At 43.3% G+C, this 12,337-nt stretch overlaps 1 protein-coding gene across 9 annotated transcripts in view; it reads right to left on the bottom strand.

The window, feature by feature from the left end:
* The window catches only part of mef2aa (myocyte enhancer factor 2aa), a 64,507-nt gene that overhangs the window by 36,701 nt on the left and 15,469 nt on the right, over window positions 1–12,337 (bottom strand). For all 9 annotated transcript variants that reach the window (XM_039808406.1, XM_039808411.1, XM_039808413.1 and 6 more), the window contains exon 2: window positions 6,184–6,396. In XM_039808406.1, coding sequence (XP_039664340.1) covers window positions 6,184–6,237 — 54 coding nt within the window. In that variant the 5' untranslated portion in view covers window positions 6,238–6,396. The remainder of the gene's footprint in view (window positions 1–6,183; window positions 6,397–12,337) is intronic.

The following is a 12,337-nucleotide window of genomic DNA, read 5'->3' as shown; positions in this document are numbered from 1 at the left end:
GGTCACAGCTTGCAGCTATACCCTCATGTTAACTGGTATAAAGCAGTATAATCCTATGTGTTGCATAGTGTCTATGTAATGCTCAGGCAGTGGGGTCACTCCAGCTGTGATGAATGAATTTCAAATCTTCCACACTACAGGTAATTACACAGGGCCATTCTACCCGCTCTAGACATGGAGGAGCCTGTCCTTGTGTCATTTTCTATTCAATGCACTGATGTTAGTCAAGCTCATATGACCAAATTCTGATATGACATTTCTTGAAAGGTTTAAAATACAAGCTGCATCAAATGACATGTGTCCTTGCAAATATCAGACACATAAAGCCTTTAAGTGAGACACAATGTGAAAACATTGTGTGGTTTTGTCATTCTGATGATTTTTTCAGTTTCTACCCACTGAGAGCAACTGAAGTTCTAAGCAGCTGAGACTATCCTCCTCTGACTTAGTCTGGCTCAACGAATGTACATTGCTGTGATACAGCCTGACATCTGCCGCATTTCTCACGCACAGGATGTCCCTCCCCTTCCGCTATCTACAGTATTTTGCAAGGGTACCGTTGCTGCACCGCTGCTGACACAGCGCTGTGGAGACAGGTCTGGCAATGGCAGACTCCCTCTGACTAAACAGCAGGGCTTCCCACCCACCCGCTCATTTGCCTGCTTGCATATTTGTTTGTTCGCCTATCCAACTGGAAAGCAGGGACTGTCATGTGGGAAAATGATTAACAAATTGTATGCTCTTTAGCAGATGAATGTGGCTGTTAAGCCATGGAGATGTCACCTTTCAGCAGGAAGCCCAGGATGAGACGCTGAGCGAGGACTTTGTTCCACCTGGATGCTTGGCAGAGTGCTGAGTGCAGGGCTGCTGACCCAGGCACCGCTTCATTTCAACCTCAGCAGCAGCACCGAGACTTGGTCCTTGCCCCAGCCCCAAACACAGTAACTCTACAAAAGTCAGCTGCTGCTCACACTGCCATTAAAGGTGACAATCACATTACTCTTCTATACTCACACAGTTACCTTTAATACGGAAAGTACAGTTTTGCACTATTTTTCTCCTTTTGTTATAGTATGACCAGCTTAATTTGATAAGTTATGACATGACACAAAACAGCTCTGAGCATAAAAATCAACATACACAAATATAACCTTCATCCACCCACATCTTCTTTGGGGTGACTGGTGAGGCAGTGGAAACCCACAGACATCCTTGAGGTCAAGTGGGAGGTTCACTGGCGGAGCTTTCCTATGGTTTACCAAGTCAAAGACACCCACATAGACACTCAATGTGGTTTTAAAAATTTGAGTCGCTCCTATAGTAAGATGTGGTACACATGTAGTCTAGCTCCCTGACTAATTCATGTAATTTACAATGACTAGGATTAGCCTCAGTGCTGTAAAGTTGAGTTGTACCATGTTCTAAGAAATCAAATGTCAGGGCAAAAGAGAAGGGAGGCCACATTTAAACTTCCAATGTACTGGAGTGATTCCAACTTTCTCTGCTTTTGATAAGGTCATTACAGCAGCTCACACAATACCAGATAGATCAGTGACTGTAGCATTTCATTTAGACTGTGCCAGGCTAAAACACCCTGACCTTTTAAGAAGCTCTCACGCTGTCAAGATGAAGTGGTAATTCTGCTCTCAATTTACACTTTCGGCACTACCAACTTCTCTCCAAGTGCCCCATCATCAACAGTTTTTACTGAACTTTAATTTAGCTTGGTAATTCAGTTCTTTTTATACTTACTGGGTATGAGTTTTACGTGCAAGCTAGCAAAGCTCTAAAAAAGTGTTTTAAGGTGCACTATGAAAATCCACAAATCATATTGGTCACAATCACAGAGCGGTGCTGCCGCAGAAATCGTAGATATGTAGACAGAAATAATAGACAGGGTTCAAGATTCACCCTATATGCCAAAATAAAATTTTGGAGAGGTCACTTAAATCATAAGTCACAGGAACTGACTAAATGAAACCAAAGTGGAAATTACAGATACAATTACAGATACATGAATAAATTAATTTGCCTTCTGGAGAAACTAGGCTCACTAGCTCTAGTCGCTTTAAAAAAAAAAAGAAAATCACAAATGAATTCCAATAACTGGATGTGCCAAATGTAACCATTTATCTATTTGTAAAATTCCTGAAACAAATGTTTCAGGAAACAAATCTGAAATCTATAGCACGAGCATATGTGCCTGTCACCAATTCTTTTACTGCTATATTCAGTTGTATCGTTTTCATCCTCCACAAGACAGACTCCGCCGCAGAAAACTGTATAGAATATAACAACATATGCTACAACAAACCTTGACAAACACATCCACATAGAGTTGATGTGTCAATCAAAAGGTCTATCAATGTCTGTCTTCGGGCAGGGGTACCAAGATGACAAACAAGACATCTGGGACTCAGAGTGCAGCTGTGACTGGGGCATGGCAGGAGATGCCTGGATCACTAACACCTTCAGAGGGGTGACGAGCTAGCAGCCTTATTAGAACCTCATGTCACCTCTGACGGCCCCCATGGCAGACATGAGAGTGGGCTTGAGAGTCAGAGAGGTCTGGCACCAGCTGGCAGAGTGACCCAGGCCCTGTGGCTGCTGCCCTGGCTATGCAGTGCCAGAGTGTGCAGACCTGGGAGACAGGCCAGGGCCACTGCGACTGTCTGCCTGGATCAGCTCTCTCTGGGAGAGAGGACTGCCCCAGGATCCCCATGTGGACAACTGAGGGCACAAAGGCCTCGTCTACTGGGTGGGATTGACCTTGAAACCTACAGTAGCCGCGACTGATCCAGTTGGAGAGGATGACATGCTAGTTAACTAAACGTAAGTAGGTTTCCTAGAAGTATCTCTAATCAATAAACAGAATGATCCAGTTTGAAGACAATTGGCTTATTTGATTTATTGAAAACTACCATTGTTATAAGAGACAGTGTGCTGTGTTAATAAAATTGTAAATAATTGTGCATCATCTATGAGCATTTTAGTGATGTATTACATGGTGAAAACTCGACAGCAAAAATACGATCACCATCACCCGACTTCGTGTTTTACCGCTTCAGCGCAGTTTTATGGAAACTACATATCATCTTGAACAATGATAATTTATGCGCTGGCTGTCACATTTTACAGTGTTCCTCTGTTCAGTCCATGGTCTATCAACAAGCTCTTTACCTGTCAAAAGAATAATGACGACCGCTCAGAACTTCAGGAATGGGTGAAGGCTGAAAAATGGGAGGTATGCGCTGTGTTGCTCCCAGGAGAGAAAGTGAGAGAGAGAGAGAGAGAGAGAGAGAGAAAGCTACTCTGTGCCTACAGGCATCTGAAGTGCCAGAGTACAATCCAAAATGAGCCACAGCAAGGGCAGGCAACCCTCCACCCAGCAGCAAAATCATCAAACTTTTAATGACTTGGGCAATTACCCCCAGTGAGCCTGCTTAATGGCATCCATAGGACGTCACTAGAACACAGCTCACTACACCAGCCTCTTCCCTACACTAACTTACAAGACTAATGTGTACCCTCCATTCTCCACCATCATCCCCCCTGCAGATCCACGCACACCACGACAGCTGCTGAGAAGAAGGTAAAAGACCCTAAAAATGCTCATTGAGTGCCACAAACCTGTCAAGTCAAAACACAACAGATACTCCTCTAATAGAAACAGAGAGAGATGTGAATGTTCGATAATAGGGTATAATAAATGCGAGCCTATCTGTCTGTGACTCAAACTGTAATAATTGCTGTGAATACTGTAAATGAGGAGAATCAACCAGGGCGGTGCTAGTGTTTGTGATGGTTGTTATCTAGCATTCATTTGCAATCAGCGTGTCAGTCTGGCTGATGAGTGCCGCTGTGTTGTAGGGCCATCACTTATGCAGGGAATGGCTCAGGCAACCGGCTTTTTACCATCCTACAGTATGCATGATAGGACCTCTGCTGCCTTCATGTCTCATTCTAATCTGTACACCTCTGCAGCAGACATAGACACACACTTTTGTGTGAACATAAAGCTGCATAAAAAGCTCTACCTCACACATGATGCATGCAGCAACTGTGCAATATTTTAATTATCATTCATACTTGCCATTTTTGCACAATACACTTCATTACTCTGACTTATGTCATTATACACTATAGGTAATGACTTGAAGCAAAATATCAGCTAAGTTCACTGCCTGTCTCAACTCTACACTTACAATTCCTAATGGATTGTGCAATTACAGACCTTCTCAGCCTTTGCCATCCTCTGTGTTATAAATCCTAAAAGGTTAACAACTCTCTTAAAGCACTTGCAGTGATAATGCAAGGGAGCCCCCGTTGTCCCCACACAACATCCTATATAGCAATACTATCAAAGTAGCCCACTTAAGGAATTCTTTCATTTTAATGCTAAGAGTATGGATAGCTAGCAGCAGAGTGGCGTAGATAAAGATTCAAATTGTCTCCCGACAATGGGGACCATATGCTAATGGTTATTCCCCCTTGGTTAGGAGCACGCCCCAGGGAGATGGCACTGTGTGCTTCATTGCCCACGAAAAAAAAAAATAACAGAGAAAAAGATACACATGCATACATCACTTTATAGAAAAGCTTTATTTTTGCACCGCGACCTATTGTCACAGCAGATTCTCTGCTGAGCCAGCTAAAAACAACTAAATGCAAACTGAAATGCCTGTGTTCTGCTGATAAACTTTCTCACAAATTATACAGTGAGACATTTAAAATCTGAAGCAAATACTCGACTTTGGGAGACACATTAATAATAAGCAACGTCTCTCTCTGCGGTTCCACTTTTCTGTGAAACAATACAGCTAAGTGTCTTCCCTCAATCCCTTCATACATGCATTGTGAAGAAAGGATTGTCAGAAGGGTTAACTTGCTCACCTAGCGAACAGTTGACAACCTGTTTTCATGTAATTTTCTCTCTTCCTTTTTTACCTGATGTCACAGGTCATTGTATACGGTGTAGATACCAGCAACGAGCCAGGGGTGATTACTGTCCTGCTCTCCTGCTTGGATCCAACATAGAGCCAGGTGTTATACTGATAATTGGCCCACGGTGTAGATTTTTGTTTTGCACTTGGCTGAACTGCTAGCCTCAGAGGAACAGACAAAGACAGGGTCAGAGTACCGATTGGCTGGTACCGTACCATGTTAATACCCTCAGGAGAGGATGCACCACTGTTGCTCTGTTATATTTCTGTGTAAACAGCAAAAAGTTGTTCCACCTGTGAAGGAATGCAAATTATATTTGGAGGGGGCGTTAACAAGATGCGTTCTATTTGGCTATGGGAAACCTACGCATCTTCGTTAATTGGTGTAATTCGTCAAAAACTGTGCTCACGCTCCCTCAACTTAGCTCTGTAAATCAAAGAGAGCGTAGCTAAAAAAGAAATGGACCCAGCCTTCCTGCTATAGATATCCAAGCCTGTTATTCTTCTTTCAAACAGACCTAGGCTGTTTTGTACAGTGTTTTGCTGTTTAGGAGTTTATATTTAACATGAGCAGACAGAGTGAATTCCAGCTCTCTGCTTCTCTGCGGCTAGCTGAGACCAGTGTAGCCGAGGCAGAGAAGGGTGCTGTGTGTCCTGCTGACCCACCCTGCAAATGAGAGGGTGCTGTGGTGCAGTGGCTGCTCCTAATTACTACCAAACAGCTGCAAACACATAGGGCTACAGCAAAGGGGCCCAGCCATACTGCCAGGCCAGGGGACAAGCCCTACAGTGTGGGGAGGCCACAGGCGGCTCGCTGTGCTCCTTGCTACCCTCAGTTCACTCCCACGCCATGAGGCCCCCGCTTCAGCCCAGCGCTCCTGCTGCCTCATCAACTTCTCTGGCTGAAATTGCAGGGTGGCAGGGGAATCATGTCTGTAAATACGACCGCACTGACAAAGAAATGTCATGGTCCCTGTTCAGCTGGCCGGGACTTTAGGGAGGGAGGTATGTCTGTTTAGATCCATGCACACTATGACAGCTGCTGAACTCAGGTCCAAGGCAGGAAGGAAAATAGACAAAGACTGTAACCTTCAAACAGGTACAGAGCAGACTGTCTTCTGAGACACAAAGGAAGGATGCAGTAGCAGTCAATTTGATTATAATATTTACATTATTGTACGTAAAATGTATTTGAACCTTTAAATAAGTGCTCCAGATAGATAGAAATTCTGACACTCACCTGCCTGTTCCTCTCATCCATGATCCTGGTGATCTGTATCTTCTTCCGCCCCATGGCTGCGTCCTTTCCAGTCTCTCTGACACCTCAACAATATCAGAAAAACAACACGATTTCTTCCCGCACTCTCCTAGCACATCGTGCAACAGTCTCTCTTCTTGTATACACTCTTTCTTCTGTCTTCGCAATGCGCTCTTCGACAGACCACACCACAATCTGCAAGAGGACAGAAAGAGAAAGACAGAGAAAGAGAGGGGAGGGGGGAAGAAAGTTAACTTGACACTCAACAATGTCTCCTTAAGCACTTCAAAGCACCGGAGGGCTCTGCTTTCTGTTCTCAAGCACATTCAGAAAGTATGAGACCCACATGGTGTCCCCTTATCTCCTCTGCTGTTGCACTTGAACCACAGCTGAAGTCACTGAAAGACAGCTTCACACTGTACAAGACTCACTTGTAAATTGTATACACTTGTTGAATGTATACATTCAGACAATGGCAAAAAGAGCACATCAAAATACTTTCACCACTGGTTGGAACCAGTAATGACAAGTAACTTGATAATTCTAAAGGCTATGTTAGAGGCTAATATTTTAAAGGTATAGTTTGACATTTTGGGAAATACGCTTATTTGCTTTCTGGAGAGTTAGCTGAGCGATTGATACCACTTTCATAAGTCAGTTAAATGCGAGGCTACAGAAAGCATCAGGTTAGCTTAGCTTAGCATAAAGAGTGGTAAAAAGGGAAAACAGCAAGCCTGACTCTCTACAACAGTAACACAATATGTGTCCCTTTGTTTTCCAGACTCTGTGCTAAGATAAGCTAACTGACTGCTGGCTGTAGTTTCATTTTCACCGTACAGACATGTTTCGCTTCAACTACTGAAACTAGATTAATTCTAAGTCTATTTCTTTTTATAAAGTTTTACAAAGCTATGTTCACCTTAATAGAAATAGTTTGACTATATTCCCCTGCCTGCAGAAACAGATCAGTCACATTTCCTTGCTTTTCCTCAGCTGGCCCATTCTCATCCCTTCCCAGCTTTGCTCTTAAGATGATTAAGAGAACACCCAGTCTGGCGTTGACAGTAGTTGAAATCTCCTGGGCTGGAGGAGAAGCCATTGGGGGTGAGGAGAGTGGGGGTTATATTCCCACATGAGCTTGTAACCTGGCCAGTGGTTCAGATCCTACTGTTCGCCAGGGGACATCTAACTCTGTCCTGTCTCTGCTTCTCTGCAAGAAGAGATATAGCCCCCTCCCTGGAGGCAGATCCATCACTTACACCCAGCAAATAGAAAATGTCTAAACAACTACATTTCCCCTATGACTACAAATGTAGAAAGGTTAACAACTCAGGCCATTAGATGCAGTCAGCAGTTGTGAGGCGAGGAAGCCAGGGGCCGAATTGGCAGTGAAAATGAAAATGACCGGTTCCAGTGGCACACAGTCATTATAGGTTACAGATGGACTGGCATTATGGTGTCTGGCTGTCTGAATCGGGGCTCCACTGTAGGCAAACTTGACTGAGATCACCTCGCTAACTACCCACGCATGGCTGTCTGAGCCAGGAAAGTAACCGCCTGAACCCTCACGAAGAATTTCCCCAAACCACATCACAACAGGCCAGGGAGAATGATGATGTTCATTCACCATTTCAAACACACACGAGTGGTGTTCGGAGAAGAGGAAGATTGGGGGTGTTCAGCTCCCCCAAAGACATACCTGAGCCACCCTGAAAGCAATAGTAATTCAAGTTGCAAAAAGTGATTTCATTACCTTTCATTGTGTTTGTATAATATTGAAACCCTCAGTGAATTTACTGGAATGGGATGCATGCTGGTGAATTACTTACTGTAAAAAAAAGTTATTTTAATGACAGAAATCTGGATTTCTCCAGCGATGTTGATTCTTTCATTTTGGGTAATGGAGATTCATTACATCAGATTACATGACACAGTGTCAAAACAAACTTTTTGGATTTACAAAGAAGTTCAATGCTTTTTGCCGAGCAGGCAAGTGATGCACTCGACAGACAACTGACCACTGTGGTGTATTTTAACTGCGTAGAACTAAGGAAATAATCTCTTTCTCACTCTGTGTTTGTACAGTACTGTATGTGATCTGTATTGATTGAGAGGGTTTGTACTGCTTGCTTTCTATCAGTCGTTGTAAATAAAGTTGTATTTGTTGCCTTTGAATTTCAATGTATTAGCTTACGGTATTCTACAGTATCCGTGCGCCTTCTTGTGAACTTGTGCTAGTTTAGAGGAACTTATCTGAGGTGGACTAATCTGTAATCATCTGTTGAGGCTGGTCTGAATTAACCACAGCAAGTTCTGTTTGCGAGTTCATTGATGTGTTCATCAATGTAACCTGAGCTCTCTCACATGCAGAGGAGCTGTCACAGCAGGACATTTCAAGTCTAGAGGCATAATAGACTGTGTCATGACATTTCTCTTACACAGATACAATATGACAAGCTGGGAGGGCCTTCAGACTGCAGGTGTGCCATGCTCTCAACTTAGTGTGTCCACATTCATCAAAAGTTAGTCGAAAGCTAAAAGATCTTGCTAACAAAACCTCCTTTTCAGAATTTGAATGATCACTCTATCTAATGCTGTGGTTTATCATATCATTACATACTTCATATTAGGTCAAACAACGCAAATTCAAAAAAGAAATTTTGGCTGGCACTACTTCCCAGATAGACATTTCAGAAGATTGTCAGATTACAAAGGAGAACAATGTCTGCACTGTAGCAGAGTACATGTTTGTGCGTGACACTGACTTTTCTTACATGTTCGGAGGGGACAGAGTATCTGTTTATGGCTTAAATCATGTGCCCTTTGTGTGTGTGTGTGTGTGTGTGTGTGTGTGTGTGTGTGTGTGTGTGTGTGTGTGTGTGTGTGTGTGTGTGTGTGTGTGTGTGAAACAGAGACAAATAGATAAACAAAAAGAGAAAAGGAAAAAGCAAACTGAGCCTGGAAGCAGGGACAGGACAACACAAGACTATTAGGACATAAATATGCACAGCCACATGATTGCTACTTGTACTCGATTCATTTGCAGCAGTAAGTTAGCATGCTTAAAGCTACCACTGTAACACAACATGTGAAGGCAGTGGCCGGCCATTTCTGTGAAATCAGAAGAAACTTACATGGTTAGCTAACGTGAGAAATGTTGGGAACGTTAATTAAAATGAATTAGAAATGATTTACTCCATATACTGTAGTTTTTCCAACACATTACAGACATTTTCTGAACTTTTTGAGCATATTATTATCGAACCTTCAGAAACTGGAGTTTAAAAAAACAAACAGTAATGGATTAATTACGATGTCTAACAGGTCAGTTTTGGTCTGGGAAAACAGACGGAGCACCATGTAATTATACTAAGGGGACAGCGAGTGCAGCATCAGATCTGAACACCTCTGCTCACAGCAGCTTAGAGCGAGTTGTAAGGTCTCTATCTATTCACAACACCAGTAATCCTATAGCACAAACTGTGTGTGTGTTTGTGTTACATCTACTAGACAAAACTTGAAAAACCTTTTCAACAAAATCGGATTGGAATTGTTGTCAGGGCAGACATTTGTGCATGCCTGGTTTGTGCACACGCACAATGTATAACAGCATCTTATCATATCGTCTTTTAAAAGACCTTGATATAATACACCTGGTCCACTTTGATATAAACCAGTCCAGCACTTCTGAAAGTTGCTTACCAAACATTTGTAACACATAAATCAATGTGCAGAGAATACGTCGCCATAGGAACGACCACATCAGCTTGACAGAAGGTCAATATGACATGTCGAACAGAACGAGTCCATGCCTTACTCTACCTTCTGTTAAATACACATGCACGCTGTATCTTTGGAAGTTACTATTACAATTGTTTCTGACCAGAGCCAATTTGATCCTCCATAACCAGGTGTGACACTGGTCAAGTGACAGGTGGGCCATTCTGCCTCCTCCTCCCTTAAGACTGACCATGGAGACACTGGGAGGCTTGGTGACAGGCCTGGCCCTTTCACAATCAATAAAACATGCTCAATTCCCAGTGTAATTATACTGGATCCAGCACATCCACCTCCCTCCCCGCTTGTAAGCCTGTGTTCACTCCACACAAAGTTGAGGCGTTACTCCCTTAACTGTTGTCCTATATAAAATGTACCGTAACATTACATAGTAGATTTATGTTGCAGATTTTGCCTATTGAACAAAAAAAACGAGGCCAGTGTTATTCTTTACGTTTATCAACCACACCACTATAATCCTTTCTGATCTACATCTCAAATAAAGGTTATTTGATAAATTCATCCTATCTGACTTGCGTTAAAGGAGCCCCCACTATGTGCTGCAGGCGTGCCTCCACTTCTTTGAAGGTGATGGACACCAGCCAAAGTCTTGAGCATAGCCGTGACAGTTGCGTTTCCTGTGCAAGGCAGCGTTAGCCTCAGTATCCTACCACAGGCCGTGGGCAGACAAGACTCAACTTCCTGCCCCTCCACTTCCTGTTATTCAGGACCCTTCTACATGCCCTCTGCGGGGGAGTCAGAGGGAGCCGGTAGGAGATGGAGAGGAGAAAGAAAGGGAGGGACCTCTTTCTGATCTTTCCCCCTATTACCATCCTGACTTTGAGTCTGAGACTAAACAACAACAGAGGCTCATCTCCTGTGGCTTCTCTCTGTGTGCTTATTATGTTTACTGGAAGGATCATTACACAGGCTGGACTACGTGAACATGCTGCTCCCAGCTCTCAGCCACTCACTTTACAATTAGTAGGCAGAGACCTTTCCTTGTTATTCAAACACTCAACCGGTTACATAAGAATGAATCACAGCTCTCACAATACTAGTAAATATACATTGAAACAACATGATTATGACAGAACTACATTTCTGATAGGATGCAACAGCCTCACGCAGTAATCTGATGTGCATTGATACGGGGATTCTGTGAAATAATCCATGACAACGTTCTTAAGTGTATCGAACTCAAAGTGTCAACACTGTGGCTCGGTTGTTCTTAGCTTCTGGCAGACTGGAGACATAAAGCGAAGCAGCCTAAATCCACAGTTTTACCGATTTGCTTCAATGGAGCTTTGACACCAGCGCAGTAGGAAATGAACATCCACCTCTTTGTTCTCGCTTTCATCAGGAGGTGCTGTACCTGTAAATGGGGCTGTTGGCCTGAGGGGAGTGGAGCCAAGCCAGCCCTCTCACGCTCTCCCTTTTGTGAGAGCGCGCTTATCTCCCTTTCCAGCAGTGAAAGGCAGGATTGTGGCCCCAGCAGCATCACTAGTGTTAATGTCTCCTGATGCTAATCTGACACACGGCTGATCCCTCAACAACCACTTTCTCCATCCCCTCTTTTCATCCCTCCCCCTCCTTTCTTTCTTGCGTTTTCTCATGTCTTCGCTTTCTTTTTTCTCTCTTTCTTTGAACTCATGTTATACGTTCCCTCACCTCAGTTTCCAAGGCAACTAATGAGATATAATTAATAAGAGCTATCGCAAGGGCATGCGAACAAAAAAGTGAAAAAGGAGGCTTTGAGAAATGTAGAGAGAGAGGTGAGGCAGTCTGCGAAACATGGACCTTCTGCAGCCCTTCCCTTTCCTCTGTAAAGCATTGCTTGAGGTGACATTTCTCGTACCGGAGAATGATTTAAATAATATTTAAAGGAAAGGGTTAAATGATTATGATATGAATACCCTGAAGGTGTTGAGAGAAAATCAAACATACACATGGTTGGCACAATAGAAACCCTGCAGGCCAAAATGTTGAGATTGTAAAATTAAGACTAAGGCAAATGTTTCAATGATAGCTTACAGATTTAAAGACATGTAAGAAGGTCGTCAAGGATCGTTCTTATCTTATTTTATTAAGCAAAACGTTTCTTCTGAATATTAAATCAGTCTGAACCTAAACTCAATCGAGTAAGATATGAAAAAGCACTGTTCAAAAGGAGACAGTGACCTGCACAGGGACAGTCACAATGAGAGCAGTGAGAGCCTGCACTGAAATGGCAGCCAAGCAGACAGCGAGTGGTTAATCTGCCCTGATGACTGGTAGCTGAGTCCAACTCTCCAATGACCCAGCTGTAATCCCACGTTGGATCGATGCAAGTTCAAACAATCCTCCATGCTGCTAGCAC

Source organism: Perca fluviatilis, chromosome 8 (assembly GCF_010015445.1).
Source record: "Perca fluviatilis chromosome 8, GENO_Pfluv_1.0, whole genome shotgun sequence".
In the NCBI taxonomy this organism is placed as follows: domain Eukaryota; kingdom Metazoa; phylum Chordata; class Actinopteri; order Perciformes; family Percidae; genus Perca; species Perca fluviatilis.
This window is presented reverse-complemented; position numbering and strand designations above follow the sequence as displayed.